General features: G+C 44.2%; 1 protein-coding gene across 2 annotated transcripts in view; it reads left to right on the forward strand.

Annotated features, from left to right (window-relative positions):
* LOC139226653 (dynein axonemal heavy chain 9-like) overlaps positions 1–24909 on the forward strand; it is a 285314-nt gene that overhangs the window by 92916 nt on the left and 167489 nt on the right. For both annotated transcript variants that reach the window (XM_070857558.1, XM_070857559.1), the window contains exons 7-11: positions 352–474; positions 6096–6300; positions 18637–18801; positions 21292–21432; positions 21851–22021. In XM_070857558.1, the coding sequence (XP_070713659.1) occupies positions 352–474; positions 6096–6300; positions 18637–18801; positions 21292–21432; positions 21851–22021 (805 nt within the window). The remainder of the gene's footprint in view (positions 1–351; positions 475–6095; positions 6301–18636; positions 18802–21291; positions 21433–21850; positions 22022–24909) is intronic.

Genomic DNA, 24909 nt, shown 5'->3' on the forward strand with positions numbered 1-24909 from the left:
TATGATGATGGTTATATTATCATTCACAAAAGAATCGACTTTGCTGCATATTGACTAAGGGAAGGTCAGAGAATACATCAGATGTCCCGCGCGGTTTATTATGAGAGTAATATTGCTTTAAACCACTCATTCTGAATTAATACGGAAGGTTCATTGAGCTGTTTCTGCAGATAATGTTAAGATGCTTTGATTTTTGAAAAGCCTGTGGGGAAAAGAACATTATCTATTTCAAACATTAATGAACACACAAGTCAGTGTCAGATAGGGCTTTAATGAATCATTGTACATAACTAACGTGGTCAACCAAGAGGAATACGAGACATTTAAATATATTTGTGGTTTTATTTTAAGTTACCTCGACATAATGGAAAATGCTCTTGGGGCCGGTGAAGTGGTCCTGATTGAAAACCTAGAAGAATCAATGGATCCTGTGCTGGGGCCTCTATTGGGCCGAGAAACCATTAAAAAGGGCAGGTAAGAAAATGAACGAAACATGCTTAAGAAGTTAAGACTGTAGTTCTTAGTAACTTCTGGGGAACATCTGAAGTCTGAATCAATAAAACATACTTTCAAACTCCATCCAGATCCTCAGCAAGAGCATTGCTAGCACAGGAAAGATCTGGTACAAGTTTAGCTCCCAATCGTAGCACTACCTGAATTCTGATCCTTTGTGGCCAACATTTATATAATACATGACAGAATGGATTTACCTCAGGGGGTCTAGTTGGTGGAGCAATGGTGTAACATCTCAAAACTTGATTGTTTCTAAATTGTCTCAATATAAAACTTACAAACCAAAGCATCCAACAGGAAAAGCCAGTCCCATGCAGTCCTAATGGCTTATGCATAACGTCAAGGGTCTCCTTACCGCATAGGTGCCATGTAGTGCTGTGATATATTCACAGAGCACAAGCAACAGCTTCCAACATGGCAGGCAGCTCTCTCGGAAGCCTCCGGAAAACTGCCTGGTTCTGTTTATTAATAACCCTGCACTTGCAGTACACAATACGTCCACATCCACAGTGTGGCGCTACAAACATTACAAGCTTACAGACATTACACTTCTCTCTCCTTAATGAAGAAGTTATTATAACAAACATCATACATAACTTTCATGTTTATACATAACACAGGATATAAACTTATTTTTTTTCCATATTTACAAATTTAACTTTACCACTTGTTTTCTGTTTCGAAAAGGATACCTTCGCTCTCGAATAGAACCTTCCAAACATGTTGTCGATTTCACACTCATTCAAGGCTCATCCTGAGGAATGTTTCCCTCTATGGAATTTCCTTGAATTTCATTTGAATTCACTCTAACTTCAGGCTCTTTGTTTCCCTGACTCGGACTCAGACTTTCATTCTGATTCTCTCCTGGATTTGTTTCCAGTACATTGGATTTAGGATTTGCTACTGGTGTATCAAAACTATCTGATGCGTCAGAAATAATTGATTCATTCCCACCTTCAACTCCTTCCATGTCTGTAGGTAAAATATGAGCAATATGAACAAACCTAACCTGTCCATTATCAAACATCTTTACCAAATATGTGCGAGGACCACATATTTTCACCACTCTTCTTGGTAACCATTTTACCCATTTATGGTGATGGTTCTTCACTCTCACCTTCTGGTTTAATTTCACACTTCTCTCTTTTACTCTACCTCTATCATGATTCTCTTTCTGTCTTAATTGTGTTTCTTCTTTGGACTGTGCCAAATTTGGCTTTAACAATGAGAATCTGGTTCATGGCTGTCGTTTGAGAAACAACTCTGCTGGTATTCTACCAGTAGTTGTATGAGGAGTATTCGATATGTAATCAAAACATTAGCCAATTTGTAATCCAATGACAATGATTTGGATCTAACATTTGTTTTATGTGGGCACGTTTTACAATTTGTACAGTGCGCTCTGCTGCACCATTCGAAGCAGGATGGTATGGTGGAACCTTGGTATGTTTCACACCATTTTTGCTTGTGAATTGTGCAAATTCTTCTGAACAAAATTGTGGTCCATTATCTGAAACAATCTCTTCAGGGAGGCCAAATGAAGAAAATAATTTTCGTAAAATGTCCAATGTTTTACTTGTTATTTTCTACATTGGAAACCCCCAACCCACTTCGAATGGCTATCAATCACAATGAACAATTGTTGTCCTTCTAACTCAGCAAAATCAATATGTAGCCTTTGCCACACCCTGGACGGCCATTTCCATGGCTGTAATGGTACTGGTGGTGGTTGCTTGCTTACCGATTGACATGTCGTACACTGACTCACGATGTACTCTATATCTTTATCAAGACCTGGCCACCATAAATAACTGCGTGCAAAACTCTTGGTCAAGCACATTCCCAGGTGCTGGTCGTGGAGGTCTCCTAATAATTTGGACCTGAATTTATTTGGTATAACCACTCTTGCACCCCACATGATACAATCTTTATCTACTGATAATTAATTCCTCCGAATGAAGAATGGATGTGTATCTTTGTCTGTTACCTGGTTTGGCCATCCATTTGCAATATACTCATATACCTTTGACATCACTGGGTCACGTTTGGTTGCCCTACCAATCTTTTCAGCCGTGACTGGCAGTTCATCAATGTATGAAAAATAAAAAACTTCTTCCCTATCGGGTGTAACTTGTGATGGGGAAGGCAATCTAGACAGTGCATCAGCATTACTGTGATCAGCTGATCATCTGTATTCAATATTATATGTATATGCTGACAAAATCAAAGTCCATCTCTGCATTCGGCTGCAGTTAATGTTGGAACTGGGGACTTTGGATGGAGGATTGCTGTTTGGGGCTTATGGTCCGTAACGATGGTGAACTTACGACTTTACAAGTATTTGTGAAACTTCTTGACCCCAAAAATTAATGCCAAACATAGAAAATAGGTGCAGGAGTAGGCCATTCGGCCCTTCGAGCCTGCACCGCCATTCAATGAGCTCATGGCTGAACATGCAACTTCAGTACCCCATTCCTGCTTTCTCGCCATACCCTTGATCCCCCTAGTAGTAAGGACTACATCTAACTCCTTTTTGAATATATTTAGTGAATTGGCCTCAACAACTTTCTGTGGCAGAGAATTCCACAGGTTCACCACTCTCTGGGTGAAGAAGTTTCTCCTCATCTCGGTCCTAAATGACTTACCCCTTAGACTGTGACCCCTGGTTCTGGACTTCCCCAACAATTTGAGCATAATTACTCTCACTGGCACTGAGAGCGCGTGAAGCAAAAGCAATTAGTCTCTCCTCCCCACTACTTAATACATGAGCGGTTACTGCCCCAACTCCATACGGAGAGGCATCACATGCTAGCTTAATCTCCTTAGATATGTCATAGTGAACTAACATGGTGCTCTCTACCAATTTGCTTTTACACTCCTTGAGAGCTGTATTGCATTCTTTTGACCACTTCCAATGGACCTGTTTTTTCAAAAGTTCATTCAGTGGATGTAATACTGTAGCCAAATTTGGTAGGAACTTCCCATAATAGTTCAAAAGATCCAAGAATGAATGAAGTTCAGTGACATTCCTGGGAGTGGGTGCATTTCTGATTGCATCCAATTTTTCCATGGTTGGATGTAAACCATCTTTGTCTACTCTGTACCCTAAGTACTCCACTGAGTTTTTAAATAACTCAGACTTACGAGCAGACACTCGTACTCTGTGCTTCTCTAGGACTTTGAGGAATTCATTCAAAATGTTATTATGAATTTGCCTATTTGGTGCTGAAATTAGTATATCATCCAAATAACATACTACCCCTTCAATACCTTGCAAAATCTGTTTCATCACCCCTTGGAATATGACAGGGGCGGAAGACACTCCAAACGGTAGCCTATTAAATTGATACAGGCCTAGATGAGTATTTATAGTCAAACATGACTTGGACTCCTCATCGAGTTCGAGCTGTAAGTAGGCATTCGTAAGAACCAGTTTTGAGAAGATCCGACCACCTGTCAGTGTTGTGAACAAATCTTCTATATTCGGCAATGTATTGGGGACATTACCCTCGAGAACCTGGTTTACGGTTACTTTATAATCACCACACAATCTTACCTTACCATCGACTTAGGTACAACAACAATGGGTGTAGCCCAATTACATTGATCTATCTTACAAATAATGTTCTCAGTCTCTAGTCTTTTGAGTTCTTGCTCAACTTTCTCCTTGAGTGCATATGGTATGGAACGTGGCTTGTAGTAAACCGATCTAGCATCCCTCTGTACCCTGACACTCACCTTGAAGCCTTGGATCGGACTGCCCGTTTCGCAGAACACCTTCAGATACTTCTTGATAACCTCATCCGTTGATGCAAATCTCGCTTCCACACAGAAAATCTTACTTCAATCCAGCTTCAGTGAGCTCAACCAATTTCTTCCTAGTAAGGCAGACTTGTCTCCTTTCACTACTATTAAGGCAAGTTCTGAAATTGATCTTTATATTTCACTGGCACGGTGATACGACCTACCACAGGAATTTTCTCGCCTGAGTAGGCTCGTAGCTCTATCTTGGATTTCTCCAATTTGTTGCGGTATACTGACTCCGGTATGACACTCACGGATGTACCCGTGTCCATTTCCATTGGTATCTTGAATCCTGCAACATCTATGTGGATTTTGATGCTTTCCGAATCACTGTCCGTTAACCACGTGCTCCTGATGACGTGTAACTCGTCCTCATCTCCTCGTCCTGTTGTTGTTCTTCCATGCTATGTCGTCTCTTGGGATTTCTACTCATAGCTTTGAACGCTGGGTTCATAGCTTTGGAAGCTGGTTTACCCTTCAGTCGGCATGCCTTCACAAGATGCCTAGTCTTCCTGCAGAAGAAACACTCTGCCTTCACGTATGGACAACTTTGAGCAATGTGTTGTCCCAGGCACCTATAGCACGACTTTGATGCTCTGTTAGAATTTCCAGTTTCTGAGACTTTGGGCCCCCACCGTCTTTTACTTTGAACCTGCAGGTGATTTACCTCAGTTGACTGACAACCGTAATTATTATTTAATTCTCGGGAATATTGTTCGGCCATGCCCATCGACCTTGCTGTCTGACAAGCAATCTCAAAAGTCAAGTCATCCATCAATAACTTCCTTCTGATCGCATCATTTTTCACCCCACAAACAAAACGATCCCGTAATACTCGGTTTTGAAAGTTTCCAAAATTGCAGTGCATTGATAGCTTTTTTAATGCTACGATGTAATCACTAATACTTACATCAGCCTTTTGATTCCGAATCCCGAAACGATAGCTTTCAGCAATTTCTAACGGTTTGGGGTTATAGTGCTGCCCCAGCTTCGTTAAAATCTCTTTAAGCGTTGTGTCCTTTGGCTCGTCAGGCACAAGCAGATTTACAAGGGTTTCGTATAATGCCGGACCCACCACCGATAAGAAGATCACTTTCTTACTTTCCAACACAGCCCGGTTCTGGACTGCATTGTCTGGAACTTCGATTATGTTATTTGCAGTGAAATAAATTTTTAGCCGATCCACATACGCTTTAAAACATTCCCGGTCGTGTCTATATTCCCCAAAATGTCCGATTACATCTGCCATTTTAATCTCTAGCTATTCACACCGTGTGCTGTATTTTACCTCGGATTTTATAGCTTTTTTCCAAAGACAGAAACTTCCAAAGTCTTTCTGTCGGCTGGCTGAATCCTTCACCAACAAAATTTAAGCTTTAAATCATCTGAAAAAATCCCATCTCGCCGCCAACTTTGATATCTTCACATAGCACAGCACACACAGCTCCTAACATGGCAGGCAGCTCTCTCGGAAGCCTCCGGAAAACTGCCTGGTTCTGTTTATTATTAACCCTGCACTAGCAGTACACAATACGTCCACATCCACAGTGTGGAGCTACAAACATTACAAGCTTACAAACATTACAAGTGCCATGACATGCTCAGTTGCGTGCTGCACCCAGTGTTCCATAATGTACTTAACAAGTCGCCTAACATTTGTTTTCTCCTAGGCTATGTCAGTAGCATTGCCTTGTGTTTCTCTTTGTTACTGTGATATTGGATACAATTCTACTGATGTTGTTGCATTTGAGACTAAAGATGAATCTTTCCCCACCTAGGTGTATTAAAATTGGAGACAAGGAATGTGAGTACAATTCCAGCTTCCGTCTCATCCTTCACACCAAACTGGCAAACCCCCATTACCAACCTGAGATGCAGGCCCAGTGTACCCTCATTAACTTCACTGTTACACGAGACGGCTTGGAGGACCAACTTTTGGCTGCTGTAGTCAGCATGGAGAGGCCAGACTTGGAAGAACTGAAGGTATACTTCATTCTTTGCCGGGACACTGTATATCACAAAAGTCTTTCCACTGTTCAACAGGCACATCGGCTAGTTAATAATGTTATTTTATCTGACTCAGAATCGTAGAATTTTACAGTACAGAAGAAGTTAATTTGGCCCAGCAGCCTGTGCTGGCTCTTTGAATGGGCAATCCTGATAGTCCCACTCCACTTTTGGATATTAAGGGAATCAACGGATATGGGGATAGTGCATGAAAGTGGAATTGAGGTAGAAGATCAGCCATGATCTAATTGAATGGTGGAGCAGGCTCGAGGGGCCGAATGGCCTACTCCTGCTCCTAATTCTTATGTTCTTCCCTGCTCTTTACTCAGAGCCCTGCAAATTTTTACTTTTCAAGTATATATCCAAGCCAGAAGTCTGTAACAATGACATTGTCAATTGTGTTTCTCAATGAGAAATCTCAAAGTAGTCCTGTCTATACTAAAAAAAAACTACTGCTGTTCCACTGGTTTGCATCAGATTAGAATGCGATTGTTCTATATCTGATACCTGGGCTCTCATACTGCTCTGACTGTTGGGTATCATATGAACACATGAAAATGATGGGCAAGAGAAGACCAGCTGGTCCCACAAGACTGTCATACACTCAGGAAACCTGGAGCATCGAGGAGATGCTTCCTAACCACCACCCACCCCGCAGCCATGTAATCTCCTGGGAGATGCAAAAAAACCCCAGAAAGAAACTCGGGGCCAATAAGAGGGGCAAAACGCGGGAAAATTCCTCTCCAATCCTCTCAGGTGAAACCAGTCCAAGAGATCACATTGACCATGCGAGACGCAAGACTGAAGAGGATTCAAGACTCCGCTCCCGTGGCTACAAGGGATTTTAAGCCAAATGTGGATTGTTTTCACCCAGTTCTGAAGAACTTCCAGCCAATATATCAATCCTGGTGATAAGTTGGCACTAAATTAACAACTTTACTCTGGGGTGATGATGTTTGATATGATAAATGGAAATATCACGCGAGTGCAGTATGGGACGGGCATATCTGAGGTTGGGATGGAAGGCATTGCTGGAGCAGAGCAGCCTGCAGCATGAATCCCTCGGGTAAGATGGCCCAGGAACAGATCGCAGGGCAGTTGTTGGCAGCAGGGGGCAGCGGAACCCTCTAGAACTGTTGCTGTTGGCCCGACAATGGCGTGGCCTACCAGAGAGGGCAAGTCTATTCCAGGGTCTCCATGTTGGAAATAAAACCGTTCCTTTAAAATCAAACTGGTGAAAGAAATGTTTCGTAATATTATTTTTCATAAAATGGGGGAAGAGGTACTTTGAACAAAAAATATTCTTCCGTATTCTTTTTCCCCTTTTTACAATAGTATCGTCCTTTGTACATTTTTAACATTCCTTGAAGACTTCTTTCTCAACATCCTAGTGATGTACACATTGTACTCACACAAACAAACTCAAGTTTCCAATCTATACCATGGAACCATAGAAATTTACAGCATAGAAGGAGGCCATTCAGCCCATCGTGTCCGCGCTGGCCGACAAAGAGCTATCCAGCCTAATTCCACTTTCCAGCTCTTGGTCCGTAGCCCTGTAAGTTACAATACTTCAAGTGCATATTCAAGTACTTTTTAAATGTGCTGAGGGTTTCTGCCTCTACCACACTTTCAGGCAGTGAGTTCCAGACCCCCACCACCCTCCTGAGTGAAAAAAATTCTCCTCAAATTTCCTTTAAACCTCCTGCCACTTATTTTAAATCTATGCCCCCTGGTTATTGACCCCTCTGCTAAGGGAAATAGGTCCTTCCTATCCACTCTAGCTAGGCCCCTCATAATTTTATACACCTCAATAAGGTTTTCCCTCAGCCTCATCTATTCCAACGAAAACAACCCCAGTTTATCCAATCTTTCCTCATAGCTAAAATTCTCCAGTCCAGGCAACATCCTCGTAAATCTCCTCTGTACCCTCTCTAGTGCAATCACATCTTTCCTGTAATGTGGTGACCAGAACTGCATGCAATCGCCTTCACATCTTCATGTATATCTTGGTGACAAAACAGACTTGATAATAAATCATGGAGGAATTTTTCCAAGTGCCATCTGATGCCAGCACAGAAGCTTTAACAAGGATTGGATCCACGGTACATTTCCTCACAACGGAGATGCACTGAAGACGATATGAAAGGGGCTTGGTATAATACCTGGCAATACTTCACCTGTGTGACAGGTGTTTGATTGGGAATCTCTCTGTTTGATACAACAATATTTAAAAACTATTCAATTTAAGGCGGATTGAAAAGCATTTTTTTCTTTAATGAACACCGGATCCTCAAGTTAGTCTCTCCCACCTCCACTTTTCTTGGAGACAGGTTTTGAATTGCAGGGGACAAGTAATTTTGCTATTCAAATTCAGTCTCATTAGCAAAATGCTCCCCACAATGAGGCTACTAAAGTTCCACAAACATAGCGCTTGCTATTTTTAAATTAAGTTGGGTAATGTCTGGTTCTTGATTTGTTATTAGCATTGTCAAATATGACTAATTAGCATAGTTTGTCAGTATATCCTCCCTGCTGTCCCAAAGATTTTCAGGTTTTACAAATCCACAGCTAACAGTTTTTAACTTGTATAGAAAAGCCTATATTCTAATTCTTCTCATTTGCATTAATAAATTGGGTAGCGTTAATATATGACACTGTGAGCCCAATTTTCCCCAGTGCTTTTTTTTGGTGTACTTGAAGAGTTATGCCCTTTTTTGGGGGCCCAAGTATGCCAAAAAAAAATGTTCTGAGTTTCCCCGTTTGATTTCTTCATTTTGGCACAGCCTAACCTGTCCTTTAGTTTTTGGGGTGGGACCTTGATCTGCGCCAAAAAGTTTGGGTTGCCACGGTAACCAGGGACACAATGTGGGCTGAGGCTGCAAAGTGAAACATACAGCCAGCTTGCAACACATTAAAATACATTGCAGCAACTTAAAAACACATTAACATAAATTGCAGCAACTTAAAAGCACATTAAAATACATTCCAGCAACTTACCTCCAATTATTGAAGTTCCCCCCTCCTGGTGCCGATCTCCGCCCCTATCCCAGGCCGAATGGCCTCCTCTCTCCTGGTTCCTGCACCTGACTACATCTGAAAGGCTTTCCCCACCTCTCTCCCCCCCCTCTCTCCCCCTCTCTCTCCCCCTCTCTCCCCCTCTCTCTCCCCCTCTCTCTTACCTCTCCTGCTGCTGCTGTCCGGGCATCTGCTGCACTTACCTGCGCCGATTTCTTTAACTCTCCAGAAGGTTTTTCTGCAAAGGCCACATACGCTGGCCTAAGCAGAACTGGAGTAACTCTCAGCTGGCCAAACTGGTCAGAATTGGTGCGGGTGGCAGGTTACGCCCCCTTTGGCTGAAAAAAAAACTTACCTAAAAAAATTCATAACTGAGTTACATTGGTGCAAATTGATCGGGGAAACTGTTTTTGTAAACTTAGGCCAAAAAAAGCAGCCTGCTCGAAAAAAATGGTGCAAATCACTGGGGAAAATTGAGCTCACTGAGTGTGTTGGTGTTTACGGTCTGTGATTGGCATAGGTTGAGGGGTCAAAAGCAAAAATGAACAATTTGATGGTGCTCTCTGCTGTAGAGGCTCCTAACTTAAACTCAAATGGTTCAAGTGGCCCTTTTTCTGAGTAGCTTAAGTTGAATTGACTCTTACATAATTCATGAAGAAAACCATGGTGAATTGTGCTCTCCCCCGCCCCATCTCTATTTTTCTATTTTCTCAATCTCCTGAACTCCTTAGAGTTGATTGACTCTTGCTAGGTCACAGTTCCAAAGGGTGCCAGCAGCCATCCATGACCTTGCCCAAGTGGCTACTGTTCATGTGTGAGTCTTTACAGCAGGCTATTCAACTGGAAGAGGCATTGCAGATGAGCCCAGTACTTTCAAGAACAACAACTTGTATGTATGTCGCACCTTTAAAGTAGTGAAGCTTCCCAAGGTACTTCACAGGAGCGGTATCAAACAAAATTTGATTCTGATTCACATAAGGAGATATTAGGACAGATGACCAAAAGCTTGTTGAAAGAGATAGGTTTTAAGGAGATTCTTGAAGGAAGGTAGACTGGCGGAGAGGTTTAGGGAGAGAATTCCAGACCTTGGGGCCTTGGTAGCTGAAGGCATGGCCGCCAATGAGGGAGCGATTTAAAATCACGGATGTGCAAGAGACCAGCATTGGAAGAGAGCAGCGATCGCGGAGGGTTGTAGGCCTGGAGGAGGTGAAAGAGATACGGAGGGGTAAGGCCATGGAGGGATTTGAAGACAAGGGTGAGAACTTTAAAAGCGAGGCGTTGCCAGACCGGGAGCAAATGTAGGTCACCGAGCACAGGGGTGATGGGTGAGCGGGATTTGGTGCGAGTTCGGATATGGGCAGCAACTTTTGGATGAACTGAAGTTTATGTAGGGTGAACGATGGGAGGCCAGTCAGGAGAGCATCAGAATAGTCCAGTCAAGAGGTAACAAAGGCATGGATTCCCTAGCCATAGACTCCATCCCTCTCCCCAACATATGTCTAAGGCTGAACCACACTGTTCGCAACCTTGTTGTCATATTTGACCCTCCCGCCACATATTCACAGCATAACTAAGACCGACCATTTCCACCTCCGTAACATTGCCTATCTCCGCCCCTGTCTCAATTCATCCGCTGCTGAAAAACTCATCCATGCCTTTGTTACCTCTACACTTGACTATTCCAACACACTACTGGCTGGCCTCCCACACTCTACCTATGTAAACTAGAGGTCATCCAAAATTCGGCTGCCAGTGTCCTAACTCGCACCAAGTCCCGCTCACCCATCATCCCTCGCTGACCTACATTGGCTCCGGGTTAAGCAACGACTCAATTTCCAAATTCTCATCCTTGTTTTCAAGTCCCTCCATGGCCTCGCCCCTCACTATCTCTGTAATCTTCTCCAGCCCTGTGTCCCTCTGAGATATCTGCGCTCCTCTAATTCTGCCCTCTTGAGCATCCCTGATTATAATCGCTCAACCATTACTGGCCGTGCCTTCTGTTGCCTGGGCCCCAAGCTCTGGATCTCCCTCCCTAAGCCTCGCCGCCTCTCTAACGCTCTTTCCTCCTTTCAGACGCTCCTTAAAATCTACCTCTTTGGCCAAGCTTTTGGTCACCTGCTCTAATTTCTCTTATGTAGCTCAGTGTCAATTTTATTTGTCTTATAGTACTCCTGCGTAGTGCCTTGGGATGTTTTACCACATGAAAAGAGCTATATAAATTACAAGTTGTTATTGTTGTTGCATTAGTGTTTCAGCAGCAGATGGGCTGAGGCAGACAGTGAGATGGGCTGAGGCAGACAGTGAGATGGGCTGAGGCAGACAGTGAGATGGGCTGAGGCAGACAGTGAGTTGGGCTGAGGCAGACAGTGAGATGGGCTGAGGCAGACAGTGAGATGGGCGATGTAACGGAGGTGGAAGCAGGCAGTCGTGGTGATGGAGCGGATGTGTGGTCGGAAGTTCATCTCGGGGTCAAATACGACTCCAAGGTTGTGAACGGTCTCGTTCCTCCTCAGACAGTTGCCAGGGAGAGGGATGGAGTTTGTCGCAAGGAACAAAGACCAATAGCTTTGGTCTTCCAATATTTAGTTGGAGGAAATTGCTGCTCATCTAGTACTGGGTGCCAAACAAGCAATGTGACAAATCAGAGACCATAGAGGGGTCGTGAGAGGTGCTGGTTGTTGTGTTCAGAATAACTCCACAAGACTGTATACTGTAAGCTCAAACTGTTGTGACCTTGGTCTCATTAATGTAACTCCAGAGTGAGGAAGCAGCATAGTAGACTACCTTTTATACCTGTTTGCCCAGGGTGTGCAGGTGACCCTTGGGGCTCCAACAGGTGCGTCCCCTGGTGGCAAATCTTACACACTAGTAAAGTTTACATACATAACACTGGTGAGGTCGAGCTGGGTGTCGTCAGCGTACATGTGGAACCTGACCTGCAGATGAGAAATAGGAGGGAACCAAGGATAGATCCTCAGGGGACTCCAAGGCTAACGGTATGGGAGTGGGACAAGCCATTGCAAGTGATTCTCTGGCTACGAATGGATAGATAAGAATGGAACTTGGCAAGGGTAGTCCCACTCAGATTTGAAGGCGAGAGGGACTGTGCCTGAGGAGAGGGATATACGATGGCCGAAGGGTCTCCTTCTGTGTCCTATTTTTCTTATGATTCTAACTTGGGGACCAGGAAGGGAAGTTGGGTGGTCACTAGTTTGGTGAGAATAGGCTCAAGGGAGCAGCAGCTGGGTCTCATGGACAAGATGAGCTCGGAGAGGGCATGAAGGGAGATAGGAGAGAAACTAGAAAGAGATGTGAGTTCAGGATTAGGGCCGGGGAGGGGGGAAACCTGAGGGGAGGTTTGGCCTGGTGGGCTAGGGGAAGGGAAGAAAGTGGTGGAGGCAACTGAACGGATGGTCTCAATCTTAATGACAAAGAAGTTCGTTGATGGCTGCACGGTCACTTTCCAGTACAGGATCACTGGATAAAGATCTGGTATGGGGGCCATGGCTAATTTTTTTTCTTCATCCTGAGCGCAGGGACACTGAACCCAATGATAACATTCACACTGCGTATCTGCAATCTTCCCGTCAAGCTGTGCATGGCCTGGAGGGCCCGTGCAGGCTACTTGCTGGCTCGTCAATGGAAAAACCGCGCCTGCGCGAAGATTTGAATTGGCGCGCAGCCCATTAAAGGGGCTGTGCACACAGAAAAAATATTGACAGGGAACATTGCTTATCTGTATGGCTTAGTGCAACACCCATTAAAGTTATTCGGGCAGCAGCGAGGATACCCGAGCTGCGTGAGAACACCAGCGGCAGGTCGGGGCCATAAAAGCCGAGTGGCGAGTGGCCCTGGGAGCAGCGTGGTGGCATATCGCTTCAGCGAGCAGCGCGAGCTGGTGCAGGATGGTAACGGCAGTGAAGAAGGCGACTGGATTGGACGTCACCATAATGTAGGTCGCTGATTGGAGCGTGGGCAGGTGCAGCAGGGGCGGCGAGGTCGGGGTGTAGAGCAGCGAGTGATCAGGCCCAGGAGAGGCGTGAGTTCAGGGCCAGGGGCAGCACGGGCCAGCCAACACTGCAATATGTGTGCGCACTCGGTCCATGCAGCAGAGCTGGTCTTCAGTCATCCTGGTTAATCCTTGCCACTGGACCAAGAACTAGCTCTGTCAAGTCCGTATGGTGGCTGGTGTGCAACGGCCACCACATGTTAAACAAATCCACGCACAGGCATCTTCCACCCTTCAGGATGTAGTTCGGCACCTGGAATATTAGGTCCTTCATTGAAACACCTGTGAACTCATCCCTTTTTGGTGTGGAAATAAGTCATCCTCGATATGAGGGACTGCCTAAGAATAAGAAAGTCATTCGAGGGAAGGAACAATAAACCTATCTGCAGGTAAATGAGCCATTAACTTCCGATCTCCATCTGTATTCCTTCTGCTGCATTGAGTAAGATTATTGGAGCATGTTAAAATTGTAATAATACTTTTAAATTGGCTCTTTTCCTCGCACTTTTAGATAAGCCTACCTGTACAGTGTTCAGCAATTAATTTCCAAACCTTGTCAACTGCAGTATTGAAAACTATAATCAGTATTTTATAGCTGTTTCTTCCGGGGACTGAAAGTTATTTCAAGAAGAATCCTTAAAACCTCATCAGAGACCTGATCAGCTTCAGGCAAAGTTTCACAGATCTGACCTTTGATAGTTTTAAAATGCCACGTACGTAAGAGGAAAATGAAAAAGGCATTTCTCTGTTATCTGGTTCGGTTCATTACAAAGGAGCTTTATCACTTTGTGGGTTTTATTTTCTTCCTACTCCTCTCTTTCTCAGAAGAGACATTTTGGTTTCATGGACACTGGCCACCTTGCGTTACCTTGTCCCAGTCACATTCCTGTTTGAACCCAGGCTTAAACTTTGACCTTAAAGCAGCAGCACGGCAGAACCAATCCTGTGTAAATATCAAGGGGTGGGCATTCGGTTGCGCCTCTGTTGTGGTGTTAATCCTGGCGGAGTGGTACATTTTGCGCTGGGAAATGGATTGCGTCTCCAGCCACAAGATTCACCACTCGGCCTCGAGTGTGGAGCGGAGCGCTAAGGGAGGCATTCCACACTTCTTTTAGGGCGCTCGGCCAGCTGAGCAACTTAAAATCCCGAGCAAAACAGCTGGCCTCGGAGTGCCATAAGAGAGGCTTCTGTGGAAAAAAAAATCTGAAAAAAACTCACCAAAAACATTCCCAATACATCACTGGTGCCACATCAACATTAATCGCAAAAATAAAATCTAATCACACTTACCTCAGGTGGACATTACTTCACTCACTGTGACCGGTACAGCTCGGACCGCCCGTTGACACAGGCGGTGCTACTAGGGTACGCTGTGGATCGGGCGACAACCAAATATCGAGCCGGTATCGCAACCAGGGGCGTTGCACACGGGCTCGCCTCTCCCGGACGGTACTGCTCTGCACCCCCGCAAACCTGGCACCGAATGTTCTGGCAGGGCGCTGGAAGCTGGCCGCCCGCCCCAAAATATTCTTGCCGCCATTACTGCCACTCCTGGGTGAAAAAAGAGGCAATAGTGAACCGAAAATCCAGCCTAAGAGGCCGAAATTGGCCGATGCATGAGGTCTGCCCATTTCTAGGCGGTATGCTGGCAGTGCGTCATTTCAAACCACCGGCATACCGCCGAGACCGAAGAGGACAAAATTGGTCAACATTTTTTTGCCGGTATGTCAGCGGTCTGCAGCGGGCGCTATGTATCTTAGTAGTCAATCCAGATCGACTTTCTCTTCGATGGATGGTGTGGCACTGAACTGCGGATGCGCAATTTTTTTTCCCCTTTTTTTTTTACAGAAGCGCTTTACCCGCAATTTTGGTGGTCAGGGGTCACCTGCGCATGCGCAGTGACTTGAACAGGACGGCAAGAGAGTGAGAAGGAACAGCAAGCTAGTCGATGGGCAGTTACTTGAAAAACACATTACAGAGTTAAAAAATATTCCTAACAACTAATAATTCTACAGTTTGAAGAATAAGACACATTTAAAAAGCAAAAATCATAACAACATAAATATAATGGAAATGTTAAAAAAAGATAGTTGAAACGCAGGAACATCGAGAAGGACGGGAGGTTGAGGGAGCCTGCCTTCGATGAGACGGAGTTACCTGCCCTTCACGAGCATATAACAGAGAGGTACTCTGAGCTAATGAAGGATGGTCATGGAAAGCACCCCCCCCCCCCCACCCGGCCCCCACCCCCAAAGGAGTACAACAGAATATGGGACGAGATCGGTGAGACTGTGTCCTCCACCAGTACCAGTTGGGTCAAATTGCCTGCCGTAAGAGGTGGAATGACCTAGTGAGGGTAGCAAGAGTAAGTAATGATTTTATTTATGTACCCCTCATGTGCGCTGAGCACCTCGAGTTTCATCGCCGAGAGCATGCAGAATTCAAGCACAGGCAACGGAAAGAGTGTGCGGCAAACCAGTCCCACCCACCCTTTCCCTCAACGATTGTCTGTCTCTCCTGTGACGGACTGTGTTTCCCGTATTGTACTGTTCATTCACATAAGAACTCATTTTTAGAGTGGAAACAAGTCTTCCTCGATCCCGAGGGACTGTTGATGATGATGATGATGACCATGTAAATGTAGGTTCAGTATCACACAGATGATGTTATTTATCTTCAGGTTACAGAGAGACCAGATGACAGACCCACTGCCTCTGTCTCTGGCATCACCCAGCCCTCTCCTGACTTCACCCCTGGCAGAGATGAGGAAGAGGAAGAGCCGCTGATCCTGGAGCCAGTGGAGGTGGGAGTGGAGACGGACCAGCTCCATGTGGGACAGATGGAACATCCTCAACCATGGAGTCTGTATTCAGGGGATTCCCCCGTGTCTCTTCTGATTCTGCAGGACCAAGCCGTGTGCAGCAAGACACCCCCAGTGTTGCAGCGCCTTTGCCGCAGCGACGGAGATTGGTGCAGGAAAGGTCGGTTGTTGTAGGCATGTACCAGGACATGGTGCGCCTGTCACAAGCCAGCGTCGACATAGGTCGAGAGCTGCTCAAGGCCATGACTATGATAGCTGCAAACATCGCGGCTCTATCAGAGCGGCAGTCGGCGGATATGTCGCGTATGATCACCGTGATGGAACAAACTGCCGACGCTGTCGAAGAAATGCGGCAATCGACGGGATCGGGACATGGCACAGAACCCCCCCCCCACTGTGCCATAGCAGTCGGGTCGACAGCACCTGAGGGTTGGGAGCTGCCAGCAGCTTCCAGCCCTGAAGCCACGCCTTCCACATCGCGAGCTTCTCCTGAGGCCCCATTCATTGCGCCTGCAATGTCTGACCCCCATCGACAGTAACAGCACTCGGAGTGCACTGCTGCGCACCGGCTTGGTACCACCACGGGGAGGTCTGGGCTCAGGGGCACAGGGAAAGGGAGGACAGGAGTAAGAAAGGGGGGATTGGCCCAAGGGTGGTGTAGCATATGGTCAAGGACAGGGTCGAGGTCATGGCTGAGGCCAGTAAAGGGTCTTTTTGTTGTTCTTGTGCATTGAATAATTGAAGTTTGATTTGTAAAAGTTTATTAAAGTTGAAAAGTTTTGTTAACGTTGTTAATAAAATTGTTAAAGTTGTTAGAGTTGTTTTAAGGTAAGTTTTACAAAGTTTTAAAATTGTTGTATATTTTTGAGATTTTTACGTAAACATTTGAATTTAATTTAAGCACTCTTGTACAGTGTCAAACTTTTGGGGTAACAGTCATCAGGGTATGGCCTCCTCCTCCTCATCAGTCTGTGACCTCCTCCATTACCCTTATAACTCTGCTCAATAAACCTTCTCACATTTGGTTCCTCCATTAAACAGGTAGTCAGCAATATAGGCTGAGATATTACAGGCCCCATTCTTTTTAAATCTCCCAAATATTTTTCGATGAAAAAATATAACTAAAATGCCTTCTATCTTAATAAGTTACATAGTAACAATAAAAATATCTTTTCCACTGTAAATTGCACTGTAAAGTCACTGTTCACCTTTGAAATACAGAGGTGCTGCTTTTGTTCCCGATTTCCAAAATGGCAGCTCCGAGCACGCCACCCATTCCCGGCCATTTAACATCGAGTAAAACCACCTTTTCCAGGACGGTATGGAGCTCCAGTGGTATGTTGGTGGTCTGCAATGAAAATCGGACTTTTTGGGTGGTCTGTGGGCGGTCCTGCATGGCGGACGGTGTGCATACCGCTCAGTGGTATGTCAATGACGAATATTCCGGCGGTATGTAGGGGTTTTTTGACCAAAATCGCATTTTTGGGCGGTAGGGGGCGGTATGTCGCCCAATTTCCGTCCCTTGGAGTGCTGTGAGTAATTTTGAAAATTGAAGCAAAGGAGAAATTGCAGAAAAGATTTCGAAGGACGTTCCCAGAATTGAGAGGATGCAGCTGTCAGGAAAGACTGAGCAGGCTGAGGCTCTTTTCTCTAAAAAAGGGAAGATGACCTGACGGAGGTCTTGAAAATGATGGAGGGACTTGATAGAGAAACTGTGAGGAAACTGTTTCCATTTGTAGGTGAGTCCAGCACAACGGGCCATAAATACAAGAAAGCTATGAATAGATCAAATAAAGAATTTTAAAGGAAGCTCTTTACACAACGAATGGTGAGAGTGTGGAACTCGCTGCCATGTGGACTGGTTAAAGCAGAGAACATTGATACAGATAAGGGGAGGTTTGATGCATGATAGAAAAGGGAATAGAGCGATACGGTGCAGGGTGTGAAGAGGTAATTAGAGTGGGAACAAGCTCGTGTGGAGAATCAACACCGACATGGACCAGTTGGGTCAAATTGCCTGTGTAGAACTCCCCTGTCTTATCTCCTTACCCAAGGAGGTAATAATTCAAATATAATGTTGTGGCCTGTCATTTGTGGCTCATTCAGTATTTTTAATATTGGAATAGGTGTAAATCAATGTATGCCTTTCCTCCCCAAAGTGCTGTTCCGCTCCAGCGGAGATATGAATAACATAATATTGACCCCATTCTAATTAGCAAAATAATAAAAACGCTGCACTCTATAATTGCTCTGATCTTCTAATTAGGTCACAGGAGTGATGTTAGAACAAAATCACCAAACACGCATTGTATCGTGCAGACAGCAACCTCATTGTTGCAGTCATTTGTAATTTTAATTGACTGAGGCTTTCATGAAAGGCGCGTCTCCTTGCAACTTTTGCTCTTGTGGAGCAGTTGATGTTCTTAAAATATGACTGAAAGTCTCTGTGGTATTCTCTTTGTAGTCCAACCTCACAAAGCAGCAAAATGGCTTCAAGATCACCTTAAAAACCTTGGAGGACAACCTGCTTTCCCGCCTTTCCTCAGCTTCTGGAAACTTCCTCGGAGACACAGCCTTGGTAGAAAACCTGGAGATTACTAAGAGGACTGCAGCAGAGATTGAAGAGAAGGTGAGCCCAAGTCAGGCTACAAGGAGAATGTCACTTAGACAGAGAACGTGCCTTCAAACACAGTTAGAAGTGATTTACGATGAGAATGGGGACATATTAATTCTCGGTCTGTTTGAGAAACTTGTTGAACACTGTAGGCAGCTTAAAACTAAAATAACATGTCATTTACAATGTTTTCTGCCAAGGCCAACTTATGCAGAGTTCAGTCTGGCAAGCAGCCTGCTTATCAGCCCAGATTAATTAACGGATTAAGAATACTTGAATGTAACCGGACATTTTTTTTTGCATTACTATCTGGCCTATTTTGCTTCTCTGAGTTCCAAGTGTCCTCTGCAGTATTAATAAAACAGCCAGTTCACATCATAGCATGTGAAAAAGAAATGAATAATGTTCTCTAAATTTGCTGTGTAATATGCAGTTTTTGCCTTTTGGTTGTGATTTAACCCTTGTAAAATATTTTAAAAGTTCTACAAAATGTTCTTTTCTCGGTGAGACCAAAGAGCGGGAGTTACAAGCAGAATAATCTACATGCCATTTAGTTGTAAACAGGTTAATGTCAGTGTAAAATAACACAGACGTAGGGATGTTGCTCAAGTACATTAAAGATTCAGATGTGAACTTCCTGGTCATAATGTCTGCACCCAAACGTGCAGTTTTTGAAAGACTTCTAAAGTTGTAACGGTGACTCTTTGAGTTCTCCATTTGATCCATTTTCCCCACGTTGGCTTGAGAATTCCACCAATAAAGGTCAGGTATTGAAAGATATGTTATAGAAGTACGGGTTCAGAAGAGCAGGTGATGGAGTTGGTGATGGAGGATATCCAACATCTCTGACAGACACTTTGTTTTCTCGGAATGTACAATATCGTTAACAAGATCAATTTTATTCTGTGTGAGGTTCATTAAGATAATAAATTGCAGTGCAGCAGAAAAGCAGGTTTTCTCTGCTGTCCTCCCTTGACCAGGCCGCTCATTTCTAGGTCAGAATGTGTGTCAGCAACAATTTAAGATTTTTAAGAGTGACGGGACAAGGGGTCCAATTCTCAAATGTCCTGACATTATGCAGTGGGCACACCGTTGTCCGTATGCAATATTAAGCATTTATACTCTAGCATCTCACAGTGTAGTGGCAGACCTAAAATCTTTGTATCCTCTTTTTTACCTTTGGCATTTGGCTGCATTTTAGCTGGTTTGATATTCCAATTAGTCGTGTGTTCTGTATTGGAGAGATATTTGGCGAATTAAAGCACCGAAGGCAGAGCACGAGTGTAACTTTGGGGAGAAAGCATTCGAGCAAAATAAGGTTTCTTTCAAAGGAGCAATGGATATTTTTAGAAAGTAGAACCTTGCATGTGAACATAAGAAAGACCCTCAAAGCCTTCTTGATAAAGTGCAACATCCCCACCGACACCTGGGAATCCCTGGCCAAAGGCCGCCCTAAGTGAAGGAAGAGCATCCGGGAGGGCACTGAGCACCTCGAGTCCCGTCACCGAGAGCATGCAGAAAACAAGCGCAGGCAGTGGAAGGAACATGCGGCAAACCAGACTCCCCACCCACCCTTACCTTCAACGATTGCCCCACCTGTGACAGAGACTGTAATTCCAGTATTGGACTGTTCAGTCACCTGAGAACTCACTTTTGGAGTGGCTACAAGACATAAATGTTTGTGGGGCCTAGGTATGGAAGGAACTGCTCATGAGGTCAGCATACCTCAATGACGCACAGCCCTTCCTCGATTTCAAGGGACTGCCTATGATGATGAGGGAGGATTTTTCTCCCCTCCCAACCTCGCTTGTAACTGCACTAAAAAGTATATTTTTAAAACTCCTCAGAGGTAAATCCCATCGAAGAGTTATTTGACAGGCAAATTGCAGGAGAATAAATGTTCACATGTTCCTCCCATTCTCAGGCACTGCCCCGGGTCCTGCTACTTTTACATGTTTACAGATTTATAAAACGCAGGTATAGTTCAGCTGTGAAGTGAGACGCCACAACTTTTGAAGGTATTGTTTGTATTTTTCTGGAATGGGTACAAGACATAAATGTTTGTGGGGCCCAGGTATGGAAGGAGCTGCTCGTGAGGTCAGCACACCTCAATGACGCACAGCCCTTCCATTCTGTACACCTGAATCTCGGGTCTGTGCTGACTGGGGATTACTGACTTGGAGAGTCTGTGCTGTTTGGCGGAGAATTCTTCTGTCTTAAAGTGCACGAGCTTTGCTCTTTCAGATATCCATTCACGAACCATTCATGCTCTCAGCAAGAGACAGCTCCTATCACCTTTGCCCTGCATGAGACATCTCAAAATATGGCAATTTTCTTGAACATGTCCTTCTGTGCCTGAAAATGGAAGTAAAAGGCAAATAATCCCCAGATGGCACTTTTCAGAATCCATCGGCCTGTAGCCGCATCCTGCGAATAGACCAGTTGTCTCGTTAAGTAAAATCACCTGTTTCTTGCCATCTTACCGTCTCCTCCATTTTACTACAGGTAAAAGAGGCCAAGGTAACGGAGCTTAAGATCAATGAGGCACGTGAGCACTACCGACTTGCAGCAGGCCGAGCTTCTCTATTGTACTTCATAATGAATGACCTCAATAAAATCCATCCCATGTACCAGTTCTCTTTGAAGGTATGCCAGCACAAGCTCACCAGATGTTCCCTTCACTCCCTCTTGGTCAATAAACAGTCGTGATTTTTAAATGTGGTTTGATTTCCCCCCCTGCCCCCCTCCCCATTGTTCTCAGTCCTTTCACATTATTGCATTGAAAACAAAGGGTCAGATGTCAACATCTTATCAGATTTGGTAAGAAAAGCCATAAGTATAAAATTCATTGCGTTAGAGAGTGATCAAAGAATTACTCCCCAGGGATTTTATGCTATTCATTTTATGTTTCTGAAAGAAACTGCTTTTTGATATTAAATTGCCAGTGAAGAATAGAGAGCTAAATCTAATCTGGTGTTTGACATGTTTATAGAATAAAGACTTTATTGCTATATAATGTTCAATAACATAATTTGCTAATAAATTCTGCTGCTGTTTTCTTCAGGCTTTCAGTGTCGTATTCCAAATGGCCGTGAAAAAGGCACCAGCTGATGAGGTCCTCAAGCAGAGAGTGGCCCACTTGATTGACAGCATCACCTTTTCCGTGTTCCAATACACAACGAGAGGTCTGTTCGAATGCGATAAGCTGACCTACACGGCCCAGGTTACCTTCCAGGTAAATCAGAGCTATTCTGCAACTCTCCGTTTAATCCACATTCATTTCAACACTCCCTCCCTCACAAAGCCATCCTTGGATGCTGGAGCCTGGCTTCTCCAGTGATGTAGTGGATGAGTGCGCTGCCTGGCACTGCCAGAAATTCTTCCCACTGTTTACTGAGTTAGCTGATCTCAGGCAGGGTGCACATGTGAGGTCATCTACTTAGGACCTAAAAAGGATAGAACAGGGTACTTTCTAAATGGTGAAAAGCTAAAAACAGTGGGAGGTCCAAAGAGACATAAAAACATAAGAATTAGGAACAGGAGTAGGCCGTAGGACCCTCGAGCTTGCTCCGCCATTCAATAAGATCATGGCTGATCTTCTACTTCAACTCCACTTTCCTGCACTATCCCCATATCCCTTGATTCCCTTAATATTCAATATTAAGAGACTTGGGGTTCCAGGTACATAGATCATTAAAATATCATGAATAGGTGCAGAAAATAATCAAAAAGGCTAATGGAATGCTGGCCTTTAGATCTAGAGGACTTGAATACAAGGGGGTAGAAGTTATGCTGCAGTTGTACAAAACCCTGGTTAGACCACAAGCTGGAGTACTGTGAGCAGTTCTGGGCACCACACCTTAGGAAGAATATATTGGCCTTGCAGGGAGTGCAGTGTAGCTAGAGAGCAACTATTTCTACTGGTTGGGGATTCTAGGACGAGGGAGCCAGACCTTTCAGGAGTGAAATTAGGAAACACTGCCACACTCAACGGGTGCCAGAAGTTTCGAGCTCTCTTCCGCAAAGGGCAATTAATGCTAGATCAATTGTTAATTTTATATTGGAGATTGATGGCTTTTTGTTAACCAAAGGTATGAAGGGATATAGGTCATAGGTAGGCATTTGAAGTTAGGTTGCAGATCAGCCATGATCTTATTAAATGGTGGAACAAGCTTGAAAGGCTCAATGACCAACTCCTTTTCCTATGTGCAACAATCAGCCTGAACTGTTGAGAAGAATATTCAGCCAGGGTTCTCGCTCCTTATTGCTGTCCAGTGACCCATACTGAAAACAGCATGTGTGTGGGTATTGGGTGAGGACGGGAGCTCAGGTGTCAAGGTCTCCAGAGTTGAATATCCTACAACGCTCATTGTCTATGCTCATATGTGTAGAATGACCAGTTGGGTGATGACTGAAGAATTCTCTGGTACCATTTATAATCTTGCATAAGAACATAAGAAATAGGAGCAGGAGTAGGCCATTTGTTCCCATGAGCCTGCTCCGCCATTTAATACGATCATGGCTGACCTGATCCTGGACTCAGTTCCACTTCCCCGCCCGCTCCCCAGAACCCTTTACTCCCTTATCGCTCAAAAATCTGTCTATCTCCACCTTAAATATATTCAATGACCCAGCTTCCACAGCTCTCTTGGGCAACGAATTCCACAGATTTGCAACCCTCTGAGAGAAGAAATTCCTCCTTATCTCATTTTTAAATGGGCGGCCCCTTATTCTGAGACTATGCCCCCTAGTTCTAGTCTCCCCCATCAGTGGAAATATCCTCTCTGCATCCACCTTGTTGAGCCCCCTCGTTATCTTATATGTTTCGATACGATCACCTCTCATTCTTCTGAATTCCAATGTGTATCGGCCCAACCTGCTCAATCTTTCTTCAAAAGTCAATCTCTTCATCTCCGGAATCAACCTACCACAGCAAGTCAGTGCCCTGAGAGGGAAAAAATTGTGTGGAAAGAAATAAACTGGAGTTTAGTTTAAGACTTTCTCATCCAACCTTTTGTGCTCTGTTTTGTGATATTTCCTAGAAGAAGCGTGGCTCCTGTAATTTGTGTTGTGATTCTTTGCTGACAGTGTGATTACAGAGAAAAATACATTTGTTCTGAATTGTTGTTGAATTGTGCAAAAGCCTATAAATACAGTAATAAAACAGAAAATGGTGGATAATCACAGAATTATGATCAGAAAATGTGAAAATTAATATTGTAGGTCTTCATTCGAATAATTTCTTGCTCTGTGTCAGATGCTCAGACGAGATTCTTCATTTTCTTTCAGCTTAATTATTTTCCGCCTTCTGTTTTAATTTTCGATTTCCAGCGTTGCCATTTTTCTTTTTATCTCTTTTCGCTGTAACCACTGTCCACACCGAGTTTAGGGGAACGATCTAGTAGAACTTTGCAGAAATTAGAATAAATGTTCCCAGGCTCCACACCTGCCAGGGGCCATACTCTGCCGGAGTGCCGATCGGAGAATCCAGCCCGGCGATCACTGCTCCCAATCCGACGAGCTCCCAACCTTCCGCTGTTGATGTTAATGGTTGGAAAATCGTGAGTGTCTCAAATTGGGCACGGGGTCTCAGAAAATTTACTCTACTGCGTTGAAACCAAATGGAGCATCACACCCACCTCAGAATACCTAGATCCTGCATTCGGAATGGCCACAGCTTAAAGACTTCTGATAAATCAAGTTTTACTGCAATCCCTATGGTTTAAGATTTATCCTGTTCATTATCTGATCTGCAAATTGTTCTTATGTACAATTTCTGGATTTTGTTTTTTGTTTTACTGCCTTTATTTTTGCTTCTCTGTGCAAAAGAGAACTCACACTTTGTGGGGAATAAAATCTATTTTAGTTTGAAATAACACTACGTCTGAATGATGGAAACTTGATAGCAAAAGAAAAGCTGATCCAGAAAGAGCCCTTAATGATGGCTAATAAAAACCACTGAATGACATATATTAACTCTGAGCTTTTAATTTTTCCAAGAACGATGTTGCTCATATTTACCTACTAAAATATTTGGAAAGTTGAGAATCATTGTGCAATGAAAGCAAACTGTAGCCATTACCTCTGCAGTCTCGTTGCTTGCACTGGAGACCACCCATCATG

Source organism: Pristiophorus japonicus, chromosome 16, assembly GCF_044704955.1.
Source record: "Pristiophorus japonicus isolate sPriJap1 chromosome 16, sPriJap1.hap1, whole genome shotgun sequence".
Taxonomy (NCBI): Eukaryota; Metazoa; Chordata; class Chondrichthyes; family Pristiophoridae; genus Pristiophorus; species Pristiophorus japonicus.